Consider the following 16,296-nt stretch of genomic DNA (forward strand, 5'->3'; position numbering starts at 1 on the left):
GTTGCATAGGTAGTCATCAAGAAAGGAATTTGATCTCACAAGGCTTCATGAGTTACTTTTCAAGACCACATTCAGCTTCCAAACTTAATGTCAAGTATGTTTTACAGAAGACCAGTGGGCACATCTTACCAGCCGTAAACCAAAATGAGTTTATGAAGACAGTAGGAACATGACATAATATCAACCTACAGCACGATGACACCATAATCAAGATCATCATACTCCAAAACAGCATAACACATTTACTACTATCAACTATAGGCTTTCCTAATCGGCTGCTTCTCGCTCTTGGTCCTCACTGCCTTCTGGTTGAAGATCAGTTTCAGGATCTTTGGGAGTCAAGTAGCGGCCGCTCATTGGATCGATAGGTCGGGTGTCGCGTGGCCCGCCTTTACGACTCAATGCAAGCATCGGAGGAGGTGGCAAGAGCCCTGCACGAAAGAGGATTCTTTGGACTGGATCTGATGGTTGTGCACCAACAGATAACCAATACCTACACAACCACCAAAAACGGAGAGGATAAGTAGGAAGTTATGATCCACTTTTCTAGTAAAAAAAGCACTAGCTTTGGCATTACATATCCCATTATATGAATAAACCTCACGCAGACATTTTGACTGATTCACATCAAAAATCTCAAACAATTCATCAGAATAATGAATATGTTCCTGGGAATTTTAAATTACAAGTCTTCCAAATTTATAACATATAACATTATCTAAACTCATCTGAATGAGAGATGCAAATTATACTTAAAACTCATCAGTCATCCAAAATAATATCTACTTCCACACCCTATGCTGGTCTCTAAATCACATTTCCACTACTTTTATAGATTGATGGTAGACTTTCTTTATAACAGTCTAAATACCAATAGTTCTCATTCTGTTAATTCAAAATTGTACAAAAAGGTACCAGAAACATTTTGACCATGTAGATAGTATCAATCAGTGGCCCCCAGCTTGAATCTATAATACATATGATTATTCTAGCTTCTGCAAAGAACTCTCTGCAGGTATGTAGAGTGTTAAACGTATCCGGATATTCCTCTCTGCACAAAGATCATTAAGGACTGCCACAAAACACTACAGGCAACGTCCCAAACAGTTATGCTCTGTATAACTTCCAGTGCTCTCTCTTCCAATGAAAGAAATGAACTAGATTTATTCTTGACAGCATGATATTGCTCATCCAGGAGCACTGGGTTTTAAGGCTCTCACATCTTAGTCCAATTAAACTTCCAGGTAAGCTTCACATGAACAGTGCACGAGAACAAGATTGTAAGTCTCATAAAAACTTCACCATCCACCATATCAACAGTAAGTTTTCCCCTGCCTAGTCTCAGAAGTGTTGTTTTCTATCTCAAACAAAAGTGCACTGAGATATGGACCTTTACATTTGACGAGAACCAGTCCCGCATTAGATCGAACAAATAATCTTGAAGTAGCTCAAATCCTCATTTTTGTGATCTTTAAAATTGACAAAGACAATTTGCTATTCACAAAATTAATAGCATTAAATCCAGAATACAATGATGATCAATCTTGGAACTGCAGAAGTTATCTATGTGTTTGTCACGGTTCTAAATGAAAAACAAATCTCTACAAAAAATAACAAGTTGCAATGTATTGTAATCTACAAGCAGTCATATTTACTATAATTGATAATTTGCAAAAGAAAAAATAACTAATCCAAAATTCAGTTCACGAACATGTCAATTCGAAAATGAGTTTACCAGTCATTAAAACAAGTGACCAAGGTGGACCTATGTACTTTACCCTGAAAAAACTAGAGGTTAGTGATCTCAGCTGTTGCTCAGGTGATGCATGTGAGCCAAAAAAGGAGAGAATAGATCTCGTGTTCACGAATGTGGCATTATAAAGTAAGACCATCAAAATAATTGATTATCAAAGTATGTGAAAACGAGGTATTTGATTACAGGATTAGTAGTATATACCATTGATTCAAGAATTGGATGAGGTATCTCAGCTGAACCTGCAGCTTGTGATTACTACATGGTTTTGTACCAAAGACTTTCCTTGTTTATTATAGGAGAAAGTAACTGCAAACTAAATTGGTAGGATAAAGATAAAAGTTAGATCTTAAAAGATTCTTAAAATTCAGAATATGAACCTTCTATGACTGCATAGAAAATTTTAGTCAGAGGTTACATAAGCATTGGGTTTTACAATCTTTATAATTCTTCATATTTAATACCGCTTGCTTCTTTCTAGATTAATTCCAAAACTTATATAAATTAACTAAAAATAATACATTTTTCTTGGAAGCATACATTTCCGTCCACTAGATCTATATTATTTAAGATGTTGATTATCCTGATTAGTGCATGCACCAATGTTTAAATAGCAACAACAACGTATTGCAATTTCACATTGCAAACATTATGCCTCATTCAAGAAGATGCAATCATCCAAATAATGACAATAAGCCCTCCAACGATGGATGCTAAGTTCATTCACATAAAAGACCACCTCAAAACATTTCACATAACACAGTAAACTGACAAACTCTATAAGCACACTATCTTTTTTTTTCCCAGAAGCTTTCAAATGTTTTTTTTTTTTTAAAGGAGCATATAAATCAATTTAAGGGAAAAAGAAGGACAAATCTTGATAACAAGCCATCTTAATTAATTATCTATCACATTAGGATAAACAAAGGTTAACTTACTTCACTCGGTCAAAGTTCAATCCCATTCGCTTGCCACCATCCTGCCCTGTCAAATGAAACGTCCAGCCAATAAGTTAACATACAAATCCAAATGACAAAAATTTTAAAAAAGAAGTCTTAGTGCATGGTAGATAAGCTAAGAACAGTATCCAGATAAACACAAACAAAGTCAAACGAAGGAGAAACATATAACGCTTGAGGAGACAGCGAAACTTATCATGAAATGGGAAATTCATGACAAAAGATTGGACTTTGGGACAAGGATAAGGCATACCTGGCAAAGGATTATAGTAGCCCAAGACCTCAAGATGTCTCCCATCTCTTTTAGAGCGACTGTCGGCAGCCATAACTCGATAGAAAGGCCTGTTCTTGCACCCAAACCTTGACAGCCGGATCCGGACAACCATCTTCTTCTTCCTCTCTTATCTCAAAGAAGATCTTGCTGAATAAGGATTTCAGGTAAGCAAAATAAACAGCGTAGCTTAGAGGCAAAGAGGAGCTGGAGGCCAAAGCTTTATAAGGTAAGGCACCTTGGTTAGTAATGTCTCTCAAAACTTCAATAGCTAAAGAAGGAACTCGATACAATAAAAAGTAAAGTATCTAATATCATATTTCCAATAAATTGAACATTACTAGAAGTTCCCTAATAAGCTTAGACTTTAAACCAAAGGTCAGCGTTGCCTAAGGTGCCAAGGTTCCAAAACGTCCGAGGCTAACAATTAGAAAAAAATAGAATTAAGGAGGAAGATAATCATTAAAATAACGATTAGATAACATGTGAATTCCATATCATTTCATATTCAAGATATCACCACCAAAACATCGAATTCCAATTAGTGACAACCAAAAATAGTAGCAATGACAAATTTCATCCTTTAAAAAATTCAAAACCTATTGTTAACAAAATTTAACTATTATCACAAATAATTAATTTTACTATTGAATTCAGAAGGAAGCAGAGAAGGGGACGCTGTCTGAGGCAGAAGCAGTGGGGTGCTGTCGGGGGAAGAAGCAAGGCGGTCGGAAGAAGAAGCTGTGTGTGTGTGTGTGTTTGTGAGAGAGAGAGAGAGGCGCACCGTCGACCGCCTTTGCACGCGCAGGGAGAGGATCGCTGATCTAGGGTTCCAGGGGTTGCGCTGGGGCGGCGTTTTTTATCTTTTGGGGGGGGAGGGGGAAGCGTGGTTGATGGCGGGTTTAATGAATCGGTTGGACCGAACCCAGTAAATGGGTTCGGTTGAACCACATTGTACCGAACCAGATCGGGATTTGACTAATCGTTGTAATTTGGCTCCAATCACATCGACGGATTGGGCCATGGATCGGACCACTTCGAGCCCTAATTGTATTGTTGGACGCTTATTTTACTTGGGCTGTTTGGATGAATGTTAATGGTAGTGACACCCATGAAAGTCTTTAATATTTGGAGGATATATATATATATATATATATATATATCCGTAAAATCTAAAAACTTGAAAGATCTTAATATTTTAAAAAATATTTAAATATTAAAATTCATAATGACAAATGTGTTATTTTCAAACTGTGTTCTCGTGTCCAATGATTCCAAATAAATTTCTTTCTCAGACATAAAATTGACATTTTCGAATAGATTCAGTGGGTTCTTTGAGAGCACATCGATCTATGTATCGATCGATAGCTACATCATGGAACCACCACACCAACATCAGAACCATATTTGAGACTCTGTGGAGTTGACCAGATAAATTGTGAGTCGCTATCAGAGATTTTATTTTGTTTGTTTGTTTTTGAAGCAAAAGAAAGGGAAAACTTGTATTAGTCAACAAAGATGACAGAGGAGCCATTTTTAGCTATTATTTACAATGACATTGAGATGTTGGCATGGAATCTCAATAAAGGAGAAGGAAAACAAAACACCCACATGAACTTTATATGCACGGTTATTTATATGTGGTGTCCGAGAAAGACCCACTAGATAATTTAATAACAACATGGACGGTGGAGTCAATAGGATTTAGAAGAGATTGTTAGATTATGTGATCTTTTATAATTTGATAAGATATATAATAAAATTAATTAGATTCTAATGATATATATTGATCAATAGAAAGGAAGTTCATATTAAAATAAAATTTCTTAGGGGATGTCTTTGATGTGAGGTACTCTCCTAATTATTAAGATCGAGTTAGTACTAAGAGAGTGGGTGAATTAATACAGTGATAAAATCAATGATTTAAAAAACTTCGTTCGATAAAAACTCATATCGCAAATATGAGTTTAACTTAAAAGCATTCGTAAGATAGTAAAAGCAGTAAGCAAGTAAGGCAGTTCTTACTTTTCCATGCAAGAATAGCTGGGTATTCATAGATCCCAAATTTGAAACAAAAAAGGTCTCATTCCGGGTTTCCTAGGTTCTAGCGGTATCATCGCCTGTGTTGGGTGGTACCACTGCTTGTAGCATTGACATTGGATGGTACCGCTAGACTAGGTACCACCGCCTAGTCTAGCGGTACTAATGTCTAACATTTGGTGGTACCATCGCTCAATCTGGCAGTATTACCACTTGACATTGTTTTGGAGATTGTGTCTTGGAGACTGAGCCATTAGCAACGGCATCGCTTGACCCAACTTTTGGGTCACTGAATGAGCTCTTCTCTTAGCCCAAAATAACCCCACTTTGAGCCCAATTGGCCCCTAATTAAGTTTGTCTAATTACATTCTAAATCAACCCAATTACAACTAAAACTACTTCGATCTAGATAATTATTACAAAGCATTAATCACATGTTGTCCGGCATGTCATTGGTTCTTTGGTGTTTTATCCAATCTTTCAACGCATCGTCCTCTTTTGTGGCCTTTTGTCCAATCGGCATGTTGACCTCCGCAACTCCGATCTCCCTAGTACAATGTATGTTTTTCTAGGCCCGATGCTCGAACTCATGGCACGAAACCTTTTGTCGACATGTCGACCGATCCTCCGGCTCGACGTCCAATCTTTTGACATGTTCCACTCAGGCCTAACATTGATTCCTCCTGCTTTAATTGTATTTCTTGATCGAAGCTAGTCCCGCATCACTCAAAACGTAGATTAGATCATAACATTATCATTGGTTTCATCATCAAAATCAAAGATTCAACAATCTCTCCCTTTTTAATGATGACAACTAATTGATGATAGAGTTAACATTCCCCTATCAATCTATCGTATTGATATAACATTTAAATTCAGAAAATTATATAATGTTTGAAAATATAAAAATATATCATACCACACATGATTCAAATTATCATCAATACTTCTCCACCTTTATCATCAACAAAAAAAAAGAAGTGCATCCAGCAAGTTTTTGAAATATATAAGTTCTTGAGATTTTTAAGATATGCAAGTTTGTAAGTTTTGATTCTTGAGATAGGCAAGATAGCATTTTTGCTTCTCTTGAGATCGTAAACTAGCAATTCTTGGTGATGTTCAAGATAGCAAACTCTATTTCTCTTTTGAGAAGTGCATGCTAGCAATTTTGCTTTCTAACAAGTTTTTCTCATTGAAATGTGCAAACTAGCAAGTTCTTTACTTCGCTTTGAAATGTACAAGCTAGCAATTTTTCTCTCCTTTTGTTATTGTCAAAAAGAAGAGAAAAATATAATATTATAATTCTTTTCCCCGTATATCAATTTCACAAGGATAAAGTATCAATCTTATTTCAATATGGCATATTGAAATAAGGTATTATTTTAAAAAATGATAATTGTTAACTTTCACATCATTTCATCAAAAAATCATAAGTATTGCATGCATCATTCCAAATCATAAAAATTTTAAATCATGATGATATCAAAATGTCAAATTATATTACATCCTACCATTCATCAAAAAATCATGAGTATTTCATGCATAATTTCATATCATCACATGAAGAATATCAAGAAAAATTAATTGGGTAATGAGATATACACTTCATGAATACAAGATAGTCATAAACCAAATTTTAAATTATGAATATCGAAAAATTAAGAGAAAAATTATGATTCTTTTTGGATGACTCAAATAACGAAAAGAACCATGGGAGTTCAAATCAAGATATTGATTCATAGAAAGATCTAAGTATCAAATATCGAGAAATCAAGACCATGATTTGGATAAAAAATAAATCTCAATCCATAAAATTTCCTTGTAAGAAATACCAACTCATCATCGTTATCACTTTAGGCATGATATCAAATCAATAAATTTTCAAATTAGCATTACTTGGGTATGCATGATACTAAAACATGGTTTCAAGTCTTCAACATATAACATGTTTTACATAAATCTCTTCTTTAGTAAATGATAAGAATGAATCATAAAAGATAGAAAATATTTTAATTTTCATAAAAGATAGCTCAAGAAGTTATTCATTCAAATTCAATTTTTCAACTTCAAACTTATCATACAAATCACTTTTCTTAATTTAAGAGATAACATAAAATAGATTTATCACTAAGAATTACTTATTAAAAAATTTAAAAAAACTTTAGAGATATTTTCAAGAAACATACATTCTTCCCTTTTTGTTTCAATTTAAGTGATTTGATTTCATATAAGCATGCTCAAGTTTTTTTACGTCAAATTAAAACATGCATCATTGTTAAAAATTGAAAGAGCAAATTTCATCATAGAAATCATCAAGATCAATAAACCATAAATCATAAAAATCATTATTACTTCAAATTATCATGCATAATTAAATCATCAAGCATGATTTCATTATTCATAAAGTATTTTCAATCAAAATTATTTTATTTTTTTATAGTAATATATTTTCAATCAAAATGATTAAGTGAATCTAACTCTTCATGCTTAATCTTCCATACAAAAGCCATGCATCATCATTTATAATAAAAAAAATAGTATAAAAACATCAAGATATACATTATTATTTCTTAAAACATGTATAGAATTAATCTAATCTTATTTGGTGTATAAGCATTACATTTAATTTTAATATTTTTATCCTTTTATCATAAAACATGTAATTATCATGATAAAATATATATTTTTAAAACTAATCAAAACATAAAAGCACTAAGTAATTTCATAGTAAAGTAAATGCATTTCGGGTGAGTTACATACCTCATTGTGAAAGGCCACATTGTCTTTGTTGGTTTACTCCTCATCTTTGGATGCGCTTGATTTGTCCTTGAGTGCTTCCTTCTTCTTTGACAACTTCTTGTTCAGTTTTATATACTCATTTTTAGAGTGCCCCAACTTCTTGTGTTCATAGCAAGTATTTGTGTTCTTTTAAAGTTTATTTTTATTCTTTGATTCTTATTTTATGAACTTTTTAAGTTTTATTGTTAAGAGTTCAAAGTCATCATCGAGCTTTTACTCGAGTGGTCTTCTTGAGTTCTAAGTGTCAAATCCTTCCTGTTCTTTGGAATATTATTCTTATGTTCATTAAGTTTATCATATGTCTTGCACATCATTTCATATGTCAAAGATCTAATAAGTTATTCAATCGAAAAATTGTTTAAGTTCTTTGACTCTTGTATTGATGTTACTTTCGAATCCCAATGTTTAGAAAGAGATTATAAAACTTCATTAACAAGTTTAAAATTCAAAAGAACTTTAGAAAGAGATCACAAAACTTCATTCCAAATAATTCAAAATCATGCATCAAAAGATTAATTTTCAAATCTTTAACTCTACTAGTACCTTCATGTATGATTTCAAAAGTGTGTCAAATGTCATGCACGATTTCGTAAATAGAAACCCGATTAAATTCGTTTTTGTCTAAGGCACAAAACAAAGTATTCATCGCATTAGCATTCAAGAAAAATAAATTTTTTTTTTAAGTCATTCCATTCATTCATATGTTTAGAGGGGGTTTAAAAACCAAGTTCAATGATATTCCATAAATCAAAGTTCAAAGAATGCAAGAAAACTCTCATCCGAGTTTTTCAATAAGTGTAGTCCGTCCCATTGAATATAGGAGGATGAATGATAGAGTGACCATCTTGAAATCTGATAAAAGTTATTTCTCTTAGGTGTTAAACCAAATGAGAAAAATGTGGCTCTGATACCAACTGTTAGGATCGAGTCGGCACTAGGGGGGTGAATTATTGCTTATGATTAAAACGTCGATTTTAAAACTTCGTACGTTTGATGAAAATCGTTATCGGAAAGATGTTAACTTGAAACACATTTGTAAATGTAGTGAAAGTAAGAAATCAGTTTGCAATTAAAATGAAAAGGTTAAAGTAAATGTAAACTAGATTTTTATAGTAGTTTGGTCATCGTGACCTACATCCACTCTTGATTCCTCTTTACTAGAGACCACCGACTTCCACTACCAGTCTTCCTTCAATGAGCGAAGACCAACTACCCTCTTATAACCCTTTCTCCTTTTTACAGGTTTAGGAGATAACCCTTATAAGTCTCATACCTTTCTTAGACTAAGCTCGAAACTTAAAGAGAATGAGGATACTTAGCACTTTGTCAACTCAGAATAACAATCCCTTTCTGCTCAAATTCTTTCTTTTCCATGCAAGAATAGCTAGGGTATTTATAGACCTCAAATGACTTCAAAATTGGAGCAAAAAAAGTCTCATCCCAAGTTTTCCTATTTATGATGATACCATCACCTGTGTTGGGCGGTACCACCGCTACAACATTGACACTGAGTGGTACCATCGCCCAATCTGACGATACCACTACCTAGACTAATAGTACTAATGCTTAACACTAGGCAATACCATCGCCCAATTTAGCGATACTACCGCCTAACACAGTCTTGGAGATTGTGTCTCGGAGGCTAAACCACTAGCTATGCCACCGCTTGACTCAACTTTTGGGTCACTAAATAAGCCTTTCTTTTGGCCCAAACAATCTCACTTTGGGTCCAATTGGCCCCTAATTGAGTTGGCCTAATTATATTCTAAACTAACCCAATTATAACTAAAACTACTTCGATCTAGATAATTATTACAGGGCATTAATCACATATTGTCCAGCATATCATTGCTTCATCGGCGCTTTATCTTTTTTTGTGGCCTCTTGCCAAATCGATATGTTGACCTCCGCAACTCTGATCTCCTTAGCGTAATGTCTACTCATCTAGGCCCGATGCTCGAACTCATGGCACAAAATTTTTTGTCGACACGTCGATCGATCCTCCACCTCGACGTCTAATCTTTTGACATGTTCCACTCCGGCCCAATATTGATTCTTTCTATTTTAATTATCTTTCTTGATCGAAGTTAATCCTATGTCACTCAAAACACAGATTAGATCATAACATTATTGATTGATTTAATTATCAAAATGAAGATTCAATGGTCTCAATAAAGAAGAAGAAAAACACCCGCATCAACTTTATATGCACAATTATATGTGGTGTTTGAGAAAGACCCACTAGATAATTTAATGACAGCATAAACGGTGGAGTCAATAGGATTTTGTGTGCCATACGTGGACAATGGTATGCTTCGCATAATCTTGTGACTTGAAACATTAGATTGTTTCATGGTTTTCACACAAGGATAATTTTTTTAAAATAGATCGTTAGATTATGTGATCCTTTATAATTAGATAAGATATATAATAGAACTAATTAGATTCTAATGATAGATATTGGCCAATAAAAAAAAATTATATTAAAATAAAATTTTTTGATGGGAGAAATTCTCCTAATAACTTATCCTAGACCCTCTGTTCTCATCTATAAATAGACAAGACCTCATAACTCATCTCATAAAGGACACGGTTGAGAGATTATAGTTTCTCTCTCAATCTCAATAGAAAAAAGAGGAGAACGAGAGTCTAGTTATCCTTACATATTAACAATAGTTTTCATTCTAAATATAGTGACAGATCACGTAGAGATCTTTTTCAAATGATATCCAAAGTCATGCATCGTAAAATCGATATAATGTTATTTGATTTCAATATTAGCATAAATTTTTTTTGTATTATATATAATAGTTTTTATCTAATATAATTTTATTTATTGATTGTTGCATTCTACAATATTAGCAAAGAGAAGTTATTTTGAGGGCTGCATAAATAAAAAAAAATCCAAGAATTTTGATGTAGACTAGTGATTTCGTAAGCCCATTTCATCTGACACTAGAAATGCTAATCGGATAGTTCAAAATAGCAATCAAGGAATCATGTGAAAATTGATCGTGTTTTTATTGCAATTGAAACATATATATTAAGGGGCATTGTATACTTTTCATGTGCTACACGCAAACAATTCATGCCACACCGACTTAGCATCCAATCTTGTTCTTTAGTTGAATTATTGTATTTGTTAGAGAACGCACGAGATACATGATGTAACTCCATGATTGGGATGGTGGTGGGAGGGAGGATCAACATCTATAATTATTCACATACGTTGGACATTGAAAATTTATTTATTTTATCTTATTTTACTTATTTCTTGGCATGAAAGTTGTGATGTCTCATGGATAAAGGTGTTAGAAAAGAGATAGAAAAAAAATTACTAAAAAAATTTGAATGTATTAATATGTTTCTCTCCTATATTCGTAAGGGAGAAGGCTCAGATACCATGTTAGAAAAAAAAATAGAAAAAAAATGACTAAAGAAATTTGAATGTATTAACAAAAGGAATGAAGTTATAGGGTCGAATCCTTTGAACTCTATAAGAGCATAGATCCATGATGAAATATCATTTGATTTGATTACAATCATAATGGATAATTTAAAATATATTCTACCATTCAATTGATTCAAGATATCGACTAGATCAATCTGACTTAGTTTAAGTCTACATAAGCAAAAAATAATAATAATAATGTAATCAAGAAAGAGATTCAAGTGATCACTCGATAGTTGAAGGATACTCTAACGATTATTTCGACATCAACCTGTATGAAGATCGACGATGGGTAAGTTTGTAACATGGTCCCTGCTCAAATCAATAATGAAACGATAAAAATAATAATAATTGAATTATATTATTGTGACTCCATGACTTTATATGGATTTAAGTAGGAAAATATTATATGGTACGTACAAGATATTCTCCCATATTTTTATTTTGTGTTAGAAATATATGTTCTTTATTTTAGATTTATATCCACATGGCCCAGTGGAATATATATATATATATATATATATATATATATATATATATATATATATATATATATATATATATATATATATTGAACAATTAAGCTGATGGATGTATGCATCCCAGCAACACCAATCTCATTGATAAGAAACATCAATTGCGTGGTGTGGGCATCATCATTTAACTTTGGCTCTATCTTTGTCCAATCACAATGCTCCACTTCTTTGTATTGTTCATCATACATAAAGGAATTAGGTGGGCCATCCATAGGACAAATCATTGTCTGCCAAGAAGAAGAAAATGGTTGGTGGCCTCTACGAGATTTATGTCCATTGTTGTCCTCAACATTTTCTTGAATTAGATATTACCTGCATTTTTTATCTTTGCAAATTCTGCATATTTTATTTTTAATGTAATTTATACATATATAAATTAATAAGTTAAATAAATATAATTAATAATATATAAAAATATCGAAAATTATTAAAAGGTTATTACTATAAATTGGAGTTTCAATTTACAGTAGCTAACGGAGGTTAACTAAATGACATACATATATATATATATATATATAGGGAATATATAATACATACAAAAGCAAAACTTAAAATGAGAAGAATAAATATGAAAAACACAGTAGGGGGTTATATATGTAATTTAAGATTTGGATTAAAAACTTGGATGACGGTGGATATTAATATATTAATACTTGGCGTAACACATCCTCCACATTGATGCCTTCTCCTTTGGCAATATTAGGTGTGGGGTTGGGGTTGCTTTTTGGTCATAGAAAAGGATGTTTGCACGTGAGAAATAATAAAGTATATAGGTAACATCACCCGAAAGCTCCACAGAGAGAGAGAGAGCGAGAGAGAGAGAGAGAGAGAGAATTTTCATTCAATTATTTTTGTATCAATTTGATAAACAAAAAGCTAGCTCAATTAGATTGGGTAGTGGTCGAAAACCCCAAGTTAGGTTAATTTCAAGGCATAGGACATGGTTGGTTCTAACTCCGCCAACGTCATTTTATCTTGACGTGGGAGTTCCACCGAGACACCAAGTCTGACTCGACTTCACAATGTGGCATAACTCGTTCCACCTCAATTATTGGTGTCTTTATATGATGAAAAAGATGTGGCACATTGTTCTATGTCATTTTATTCGTCCAATGACACAAACACTAATGTGGATCAATTGAAAGTCAATAATAAATAATATAATATAATAATTTAATATGAGATTATTTGATTGATAAATTATTGATGTGACCCGTAGATTCGTGAGAAATTATCTATTTTGAACAATGAGCATACCCGCATGATTATTCGTTTGTGAACTTCAAAAGACACCTCTAAGGATAAAAAACACTTTGTGAACGATGAGCATACCCGCATGATCTGACGGACTTATGAGTTCTTGGTTTCCATACTCCTTAGTGGAACTAAATAATTTTATCATAGTTTAATTTTTTTTAATATAAATATTAATTAGAAATATATATATATATATATATATATATATATATATATATATATATATATATATATATATATATATATATATATATATATATATATATAAAGTTTTACAGACAAAGAACAACATCAAGTTTATGTAACTTTTTCTTTTCTTTATGAAATCATCATAACTAATAGTTTATGTTCCAAGGAAACTGAATCCAATAGGTGGTGGTGGTGGTGGGGAGGGGGTCCCACTTCTGTTCTCTTTTTGGCTTGGTGTGTAATTTTAGGTTTAGGACGATAGCTATTGGTAATTGGGACCGACCATCCACTGACTCGAGTGCGAAGGAAATACGACTCCTTCTGATTTCTCTCAACAGACTCTCTCTTTCCTTATCCTCCTCTCTTTCCTTAACGAGCCAAAAATAATGGGAGAGAGAAGAGAGCAGAAACTCGTCAATGGCAGCACTCTTTTCCTCCACAGGGCCAATGGAGACAAAGCCTCTCGATTGCCTGCCCTTTCCCCTCCCTTCTCCTGACCTCTGATACCTCCTCCCCTGGCCTCTAAAACACCCAACTTTGATGCCAGACCAATCCTCCAGATTTTCATCTCCCCCCAAGGATCTCGCCTTTCCTCGTCCTCGATACCCCGTCACCGAGCTCTTCATCCTCCCCACGCCGCAAAATCCGCCCTTGTTTCTTCTACCCATCGGTCGTCCAGTTTTCGCGTGTCTCTCTCCGGGAGGACGTTGATCGCGTCACAAAGGCGGGCGCGCCTTTGTTCCCCCTCGTTTTTTTTTTTTCTTAATCTCTTGAAGTTTGGATCCGCTGGCTGAGTGCTGGGGGAATCAGAGGAAGACCATGAGCTCAGCGTCGGTTCCCGAGGCCTCATCGACGCCACAGAAGAGATTCTCTAATCTACGGGGCGTCCGGTGGCGTGTTGATCTTGGAATACTGCCGAGCTCGCCGTCGGCCTCGATTGATGATCTCCGGCGCGTCACCGCAGACACCCGAAGGAGGTGAGATTAGATCCAAATCGAAGCTTCCATGTTGTTCGATGTATTGTTGCCTTTTTCTTTTGCTTCATCTGTTGTAGGAAAAATAGCTCTTTTCAACTTGTGGATTTGATATTCTTCTTATAATGCTATTTTCAAATCTTAGATGGATAATTTAAACCGTCTTTCGATTTAGTGCTTGGATTTCTGATCTGTTGTTAGTTACTTTTGTGAACTATTACCATGCCTACAATCTATCTCTTGGCTAACTCTCTAAGTTCACAGATATGCAACTCTGAGGCGGCGCCTTCTCATGGATCATCATCCTCCAAAAGATGGGGATGCATCTCCTGATCTTACCGTGGATAATCCTCTATCACAAAATCCAGGTATGCTTTCCTTCCGAGTTGTACTTGTGGGGGAAATCTAATTTTTTTCTATATCAACTACAAGCCTTGTTCACAGTATTCCTTAAGTTTGTTACCTATTATTATATGGTTGATTTCAGAATTTCCAGTGGTTGATTATGTAAAGTTGGGTGTGATGGTCCTTCATGTATTTATATTAGCTTCCAAAGTAACCTTCATGATTTTAGGACTCCCCAATAAAAATAAATTCCAATGAGATTTGGGAGATATATTCTCTTGTATGTTTGTTGACTATAACTCGAGCATCAGAATGGTTCATTTTGGTCCAATTTATATTTTGTTGATATGAATCAAGCAATTTCATTTAAGATCGATGAAGCCCATTAACTGAAAATATCTTGCAATTAGTTCACTGCATTTAAGATTTTGCTTTTGAATCTTGCAATTTCATATTGTCTGATCTACTTCCTACAGATAGCACTTGGGGTCGGTTCTTCAGTTATGCTGAATTGGGAAGAATGGTCGACCAAGATCTGTCCAGGTTATATCCTGAACATAGTGGCTACTTTCACACACCTACATGCCAGGCTATGCTAAGAAGAATATTGTTGTTATGGTGTCTCCAACATCCCGAGCATGGATATCGACAAGGTCAGTATATGAATTTTAATTTTAAGGCTAATCTGTCATCTATTTCATTGTGCACTCTCTGATAAATAGCCCATGTAATTCTAGGAAAAATTTAAAGAATAGAATTATTATCCTACTGAAAAATGGAAGTTCATTGTGCTTTTGTGCTTTTTGTTTGGCCTGAAAGAACTCACTTGTAACTTTAGGTTCTCAGTAAATAGAACCTGAATTACAGTTAGCAAATTGACGATGTTGGTTACATAAATTTATCGTTAACAGCCTTTTTGGATTTAATTTTATTGCCTTGAGTTAACGGCAAAACATGACATGACATGACAAAATGGACATGCAAAATTTTACAAGAGTTTCTGAACTATTATATGCCAATAGCGAAGATGGGACTTTTCCTTCACAGTTATCTTTCATATGGTCCTTGGCGAAGCCACTGAAACTACTGTTTTGTTACAGGAATGCATGAACTATTGGCGCCTCTGGTATATGTGCTTCATGTTGATTTGGATCACCTAATTCAAGTACAAAAACTCCATGAAGATTGTTTTAATGATGAATTTGATGGCATCATCTTGCCAGAAAGTGATATGATCTCCAATTACAGAAGTAGAAGGATTAGAAACTGGGACTCTGGAATCGAAATTGAGAATAATCCTTACAAAGTGAGCAATGGCCTTAGTGTAGGCGAACTTGATCCTCATACGAGGGAAATATTTTTGCTGAGTGATTCTTATGGAGCAGAAGGTGAGTTGGGAGTTATCTTGTCTGAAAGATTTATGGAACATGATGCGTATTGCATGCTCGATTATTTAATGGATGGAGCCCAAGGTGTGCTAGCCATGGCAAGTTTTTTCTCTCCTGTAGTTGGATCCAGCACAAATTTACCTCCTGTCATTGAGGCCTCATCGGCATTGTATCATTTGCTGTCCATTGTGGATCATTCTCTTCATGCCCACCTTGTTGAGCTTGGGGTGGAACCTCAATACTTCGCCCTCCGATGGTTGCGTGTTCTATACGGACGGGAGTTTTGCCTTGACGATCTGCTGGTGATTTGGGATGAATTATTTTCTTCCAAAAA

At 34.3% G+C, this 16,296-nt stretch overlaps 2 protein-coding genes across 4 annotated transcripts in view; one reads left to right on the top strand and one right to left on the bottom strand.

Moving 5' to 3' along the window:
- Positions 1 to 52: 52 nt before the first annotated feature.
- LOC135585441 (small ribosomal subunit protein bS16m/bS16c-like) lies at positions 53 to 3,894 on the bottom strand. 2 transcript variants are annotated; one of them, XM_065085734.1, is made up of 4 exons: positions 3,768 to 3,894; positions 2,966 to 3,133; positions 2,692 to 2,737; positions 53 to 493 (listed from the first exon to the last, which is right to left on the bottom strand). In XM_065085734.1, exons 2-4 carry the CDS (start codon positions 3,096 to 3,098, stop codon positions 268 to 270), a joined length of 405 nt encoding a protein of 134 aa, XP_064941806.1. In that variant the 5' UTR covers positions 3,099 to 3,133; positions 3,768 to 3,894; the 3' UTR covers positions 53 to 267. The 2 variants fall into 2 exon arrangements, with proteins under 2 accessions (XP_064941806.1, XP_064941807.1); XM_065085735.1 differs by having other exon boundaries at positions 2,966 to 3,203; positions 3,768 to 3,860.
- Positions 3,895 to 13,556: 9,662 nt separating this feature from the next.
- Positions 13,557 to 16,296, top strand: part of LOC103999834 (uncharacterized) — a 4,661-nt gene continuing 1,921 nt past the window's right edge. For both annotated transcript variants that reach the window (XM_009421705.3, XM_009421704.3), the window contains exons 1-4: positions 13,557 to 14,232; positions 14,494 to 14,597; positions 15,051 to 15,227; positions 15,675 to 16,296. The exon at positions 15,675 to 16,296 is cut by the window's right edge and continues 1,225 nt beyond it. In XM_009421705.3, coding sequence (XP_009419980.2) covers positions 14,075 to 14,232; positions 14,494 to 14,597; positions 15,051 to 15,227; positions 15,675 to 16,296 — 1,061 coding nt within the window. In that variant the 5' untranslated portion in view covers positions 13,557 to 14,074. The remainder of the gene's footprint in view (positions 14,233 to 14,493; positions 14,598 to 15,050; positions 15,228 to 15,674) is intronic.

Source organism: Musa acuminata, chromosome BXJ1-10, assembly GCF_036884655.1.
Source record: "Musa acuminata AAA Group cultivar baxijiao chromosome BXJ1-10, Cavendish_Baxijiao_AAA, whole genome shotgun sequence".
NCBI lineage: Eukaryota > Viridiplantae > Streptophyta > Magnoliopsida > Zingiberales > Musaceae > Musa > Musa acuminata.

What these genes read in the sequence shown, in the direction of transcription:
- LOC135585441 (XM_065085734.1), bottom strand. Translation starts at nt 3,098, where the DNA reads ATGGTTGTCCGGATCCGGCTGTCAAGGTTTGGGTGCAAGAACAGGCCT. An exon ending in CTACTATAATCCTTTGCCAG is followed by an intron (nt 2,738 to 2,965) that starts GTATGCCTTATC and finishes TTCATTTGACAG; the next exon opens with GGCAGGATGGTGGCAAGCGA. An exon ending in TTGAACTTTGACCGAGTGAA is followed by an intron (nt 494 to 2,691) that starts GTAAGTTAACCT and finishes GTGGTTGTGTAG; the next exon opens with GTATTGGTTATCTGTTGGTG.